The 6309-nt window shown below is 37.8% G+C and overlaps 1 protein-coding gene across 1 annotated transcript in view; it reads right to left on the reverse strand.

Annotated features, from left to right (window-relative positions):
• Positions 1 to 3713, reverse strand: part of LOC107577777 (high affinity cAMP-specific and IBMX-insensitive 3',5'-cyclic phosphodiesterase 8B-like) — a gene marked incomplete at both ends in the record, with an annotated part of 7740 nt that extends 4027 nt beyond the window's left edge. The window contains 5 exons of the mRNA XM_016263813.1: positions 297 to 375; positions 475 to 563; positions 1053 to 1110; positions 1197 to 1256; positions 3523 to 3713. Of these exons, the coding sequence (XP_016119299.1) occupies positions 297 to 375; positions 475 to 563; positions 1053 to 1110; positions 1197 to 1256; positions 3523 to 3713 (477 nt within the window). The remainder of the gene's footprint in view (positions 1 to 296; positions 376 to 474; positions 564 to 1052; positions 1111 to 1196; positions 1257 to 3522) is intronic.
• Between the last annotated feature and the right edge of the window lie 2596 nt (positions 3714 to 6309).

Consider the following 6309-nt stretch of genomic DNA (forward strand, 5'->3'; position numbering starts at 1 on the left):
AAGTACTATGTAAATACATATGCATATTTTTTATACAGCTGTATAAATAGAGTAATATAGAGTAGAGTAATAGAGTAATATGTTTTGGACTGCCATCTTGAACTGAATGCAAAGTGTCCGGTGTGTTATACCCGTGAGTTGTCCTACTGTGCTTCTAATCTGGTGTGCGACCACCTTAACTTTACTGCATTATATCCAGGAAGTAGTCCTTGTACGGATGTTGTTTTGAATAAAAATGGCCTTCCTAAATGTAACCAAATTCCAGTGGGACAATCCATTTGGATCCCAAAACTCACTTGTATGACATGATCTTCACTGCTGATCTCCACGGCTTCCTGACACTGTTCTAATGCGGTAAACACAGAGTTACAAGCCCTGCAACAACAGAAACACAAACAAATATTGAAGCCTCCAGTGACCGTCTCACAGCAGCGTCTTCGTTGAACTTCCTGCTAGCTTAGGCTTCAGACTTACCTCAGTTTGAACTGAGCTCGAACCTCTCCGTGTTCTATCTGGATTAACTCATTATAGCAGGCTGACACACTGCTGTTTTCCAGGTACCTCTGAGAGAGAGAGAGAGAGAGAGAGAGAGAGAGAGAGAGAGATATAATACAGCACTGCATTTATCACACAGTACGCATGTTGTCCTAGTTTGTATTGCAAGCTAAAGTTGAGTCCAGATTTTTCTGCAGGAAATTCAGTAAACAAAATGATCTGCTATGGATATTTATATTAAAAATAATTTGGGAGGTCTATGGGACACGGCATAAATATTAAAATATAAAACGTTACTTGTGGGACTACCATGAATCAATAAATAACTTGCCTGAGCAAAAAAATATCCAACATATCCCGTCATGACTATTAAAGCTGACAGCGTGCGTGTGTGCATTACTTTTAAGTTTTGGTTTTCTAAATGATTTTCTGTGGTAATCAACCCACCAATAAATCTTAATCTGAATTGGACACGCCCACACTCATGTTCAGCCCCGCCCCAATTGTCCCGCCCATGTACTGGAGCAACTATTCCTGTTTTAGTGTAAAATACTCACTCTGGAGAAACCAGCAGAGAGAAGAGGAAGGACAGATGGTTCCTCCTGATCTGAGGGACTGCGAGAGAGAAAGATCAGTAGGAGAAACATGAAGGACGTCTGTAACACATGGATAATAGATAAAAGTGTTCTCTGAGGCCTTACATTTGTGGCATCACTGCTAAAACAACAGTGTGTTCAGAAGGTTTGGTCGCTCGAATCATCCTGTTTAAAAACACATACAATAACAAAAAAGTAGGTTTTTATATTTTCTGTTTTCATCATGGCAGTGAAATCAAGTATCTTCTTACACATTTCTCTCCAAATGACTCTCTCTTCCTCACACGCATAGACATCTACTGGGAAATAAGTGATTTGGCAGCAACTAGATTTGGCAGAGAGTTGCCAACTTTGAGTATGTGTGCGCGCACATGGATTTAAGCCTCTGTGCAGGATGGGAAATTAACACCCACAACCAGCCAAATGTGGGCCACTTCCTCCACAGTGGAGAGTAATTTAGCCTTATTTACCTCTCAGCGACTGTGGTGGCCAACCTGGACTTAAAAATTCACATACAAATGATTCTTATGAACTGATTCTTTTTTTCTTTTTTTTTTCTTTTTTTTTTAGTTTCTTTTTAGATTCTTTTCCACCAGTGTTGCACGATTCCTGAAATGAATGAATGACAAGTTACTGGTTTGAATCAGTCTGAAACACTGCCCTTTATAATTTACATATATAATGTGCATTCTTTCATAAACTACCATTCAAAAGTTTGGGGCTGGAAAGATGTTTTTTTGAAAAAGTCAACAATACTGCATTTATTTGATCAAAAATACAGTAAAATACTAATATTGTGAAATTTTATTAAAGTTTAAAATAACTGCTTTCTATTTTAATGTCTTAAAATGTAATTTATTCCCGTGATTCAAATATAAATGGTCAGCATCATTACGCTAGTCTTCAGTGTCACATGATCATTCAGAAATCATTCTATTATGCCAATTTCCTTCTGAAGTAACATTTCTTCTTATTTTTAATGTTGAAAACAGTTGGGCCACTTAATATTTTTTTAAAACCATTTTTTAGGATTATTTGATGAATAGACAGTTCAAAAGAATCCTTTTGTAAAATTATACATCTATTTACAGTCACTTTTGATCAATTTAATGCATGCTTGCTGAATTAAAGTATTCATTTCTAAAGTAATTTCTAAATGATTATTATTTGAGTCCAAACTTTTCAATGGTAGTGTAAGAAAAATGTACATTATAACTGAACCATACCCAAATGAATCAAAATCAAATCCAATTTAATCAGAATCAAAATAAGACCTTGTGATTCAGAATCAAATTGAATTTAATCTGGAATTCTGTACATCCAGTCTTAGTAAAAACATTGAGCATTTTACTCATTTCATATAAATGGCGAATTATTGTATATAACTGAAAAGGAAAAAAAGTTAAAGGGGTCATATGATGTTGCTAAAAAGAACATTATTTTGTGTATTTGGTGTAATGAAATGTGTTTATGTGGTTTAAGGTTCAAACATTTTTATGTTTTTACAAAGCTCATCGGTCTGAAAAGCGAGGTGTGCTCTGATTGGCCAGCTATCCAGTGCGTTGTGATTGGCCGAATACCTCAAGTGTGTGACAGAAATGTTACGCCCCTACCATACTGTGATGCCGTGTCCCAGTCGGAGCCACGAGACAAAAACATTAAAACCCATTATAAACGAGGCATTTGTTGCATCCAGTGGGGACATAATTACGGATTCTAAAGACTTATACTGTCTTTTTACGTGTTGTGTTGCATCGCGCCGCGTAAACATAAAACCATGTCTGCATTTGTGATCAATGAAATGACGAACAACAAGTGCTACTCTACACTGCTCAAAACTCACGTTTGAATCATCAGTGGCAAATCCTTTAAAAATGAAAACGTACTTACAGACTGTGAGTCAGAATAGCCGTCATTGTAGGATCAGGAAACAGTCCTCCATAAAATGCGCTGGACACATCGGAATATTTGGGTTGAACTGTTCTGGAACAATTTTGTAAATACAACTTAACCACTGATTTCTAGTCGTGTCCTCTTTTGGAAGGCCAAACAAAGTATTTTCGCTTTCACAACGAAACACACAGCATCTTTACAACATGGCAGCGGCGGCGGCTGCAACACTAAAGTCACGCCTTCTTTCTTTGCTTATACATTTGGGCGGTGTTATGCAAATCTTCCCACATCGTGACGTAGACATGCGGGGGCATGTTTCAACGAGGCGTTTTAGGAGGGTGTGGACCAGTCTTAACTTTTATAAAGAATATTTCTTTGGGTTTGAGACTTTAGAGATCTTATCTATTCACGAACAGCTTGTAACACTCCAAAGAGAAAGGAAACTTGAAATCGCATCATATGACCCCTTTAATTCCCCATCCTGCCTAAACAGAAACAAGTGAGCGACAGATGATGGATTTGGTTTGCTTGTACCCACCGGCAGACGGCATCAGCCTCAAAGTACCGTGAGTGCCGGCCATCAATGATGACGATCTCGTGGTGTTTATCCAAGAAACACTCCACCGCAGACTCAGGTGTTCGTGCGATGTTACACCTGAACCCCGCCCGCTCACACGCCCACCAGAACGCATCGCTCTGACTGTCCTCTTTAGCGAAGACCAGTAACACCTGAGCGAGACAGAGACGGAGAGAGAGAGAGGTGCTGTTGGTGGATGCGTGTGAAAGGTCAACAGTCTTTCATCCTCTTCAGCATTGTGTAACCATGGAGCTGCGATGTGAAATTCCACATGGCCCAGATCGTTCAGGACGCCCACCGTGCAGTGTCACACGTCCACCTACAGGGGGCAGAGTGACCTCACCCGCTCACAAACTTATTAGAAATGTGAAAAACTGCAGATATATAGCAGGGTCACCAAAGCCAACAATAACAGGTTACCAAAATCTGTTACCCTCCTCTATTTCACACAGAATGATTTTAATGGTACCCAAATTCAGTCTGGTTATGTGTATCCTCCTCTATTTTATATCTTTGAAAACATATTGCTCTGATTTGGACAGAGATACAGCAGGGTCAGCAAATCTAAGTAACCGATTTCTATAATCTGTAAGGCTGTGTTGTCGGATTTGGTGAATGGTGTATATTTGTAGATGTTTACGTGCTTCCAATATTATAAAACAAAGAAGATTAGACATCATAAAAGTGAATCTGGGTAACATTAAAGCAATTCTGTGTAAAAGAGAGGGAGGGGTAACAGATTTCGGTAACCTGTAACAGTGTGTTGTCCACTTTGGTGACCCTGCCGTATAAGTGTTCACATCAAATCAAAATGCTTTCTACAGTATGAAATACAGAAGTTTAGACATCACCAGAGTGAATTTGGGTAACATTAAAGACATTCTGTGTGAAACAGAGGGGGTAACAGATTTCGGTAGCATGTCATATTACCCTGTCAGATTTGGTGACCCTGCTGTATATGTTCACACCAGAGCAATATGGGATATAAAATAGAGGAGATTAGACATGACCAGAATAAATTTGGCTAATATTAAAGCCATTGTGTGTGAAACAGAGAGGGGTAACTGATTTTGGTAACCTGTAACGGCATGTTGTCAGATTTGGTGACCCTGAAGTATATCACAAGATTTCGGTAACCTGTAACAGTGTGTTGTCAGATTTGGTGACCTTGCTCTATATGAACAGCTGTTCAAATCAAATAAAACTGCTTTCTAGAGTAATAGAGGACATCTTATATATCTTTATTTATTTCCAGAGTATGAAACAGAGGACATTAGACCTCACCAAAGTGAATTTGGATAACATTAAAGCAATTCTGTCTAAAATACAAGGCTGTTACAGATTTTGGTAACATGTAATGGTGTGTTGTTGGATTTGGTGACCCTGCTGTATATGTGTAAGTGTTCACATCCAATCAAAATGCTTTCTAGAGTATGAAATAGAGAAGTTTAAACATCACAAGAGTGCATTTGGGTAACATTAAAGTAATTCTGTGCAAAATAGAGGGGGTAACAGATTTTGGTAACCTGTTACACTGCCTCAGAATTAGTGACCCTGCTGTATATGTGCAATTGTTCACAACAGCGCAATACGCTTTCTAGAGAATAAATAAAATAAAGAAGTTTAACCATCATCAGAGTGAATATAGGTAACATTAAAATCATTCTGTGCGAAATAGAGAGGGGTAATGGATTTCGGTAACCTGTCACACTGCCTTGTCAGATTTGGTGACTCTGCTGTATGTTTGCAGCTGTTCACATCAGAGCAATATGCTTTCTAGCATATAATATAGAGCAGACAGAGGAGATTAGACATCAGCAAAGTAAATTTAAGAAACATTAATGTAATTCTGTGCAAAATAGAGAGGTGTAACAGATTTTGGTAACCTGTAACAGCGTTTTGTCAGATTTGGTGACCCTAATGTATAATTGCAACTGTTCATTTCAAATTAAAATGCTTTCTAGCGTATTAAACAGAGGACATTAGACATCACCAGAGTAGCATTTGGGTAGCATTAAAACTATTGTGTGTGAAATAGAAGGAGGTAAATGATTTTGGTAACCTCGTATATTGCCTGATTATCACTAAATAAAACTAAAATAAAAAACATTTTCTGTAAAATATAAAAAATATAAATAAAGAAACTTAAAAATTCAGCTGCCAAGGCAACCTTTCTAATTTCTGTTTAGTAAAACTAAAATAACAAAAACGAAACAAACTAAATCTAATAAATACAAATTAAGAAACAACGTATAGACATTAAAACACAAAAAAATGGATGTAAATAACTAAAATCAATGACACTGTATCAGATACTAAAATAACCCTGGAACTCGGACCCTAGAAATGACAGGTGATTCATTTGTAAAATCAATCTTGATTGATTTCCTCAGTTACATCAGCCAAATCTGACTCAGAGATGAGTCAGAAATTACATAAATGGCCTCAATTTACAGTGGCTGACAAACGGCAGTCAGTCATTAGGTTAACATTATGCACACTTTCTGTTTCACAATTTCACTTTTAGTGAACCATAATTCCCACTAATACCACACACTCACACACACACTCAGGATAATCGTGTCAATCCTTTGAGACATCTCAAGATTATCCCTGGGGTCATGAGTCCATGTTAAGAGGTCTTTGGGTGCCCTCACTCATTTGCCATACTGTAGAAACAGGACAATGCAGCAGTGACAGTAATGCATTATGATGTCACAATAATATTCTATCACTGCACACTGCACA

This window comes from Sinocyclocheilus grahami, unplaced genomic scaffold, assembly GCF_001515645.1.
Source record: "Sinocyclocheilus grahami isolate Dianchi unplaced genomic scaffold, SAMN03320097.WGS_v1.1 scaffold7213.1, whole genome shotgun sequence".
NCBI lineage: Eukaryota > Metazoa > Chordata > Actinopteri > Cypriniformes > Cyprinidae > Sinocyclocheilus > Sinocyclocheilus grahami.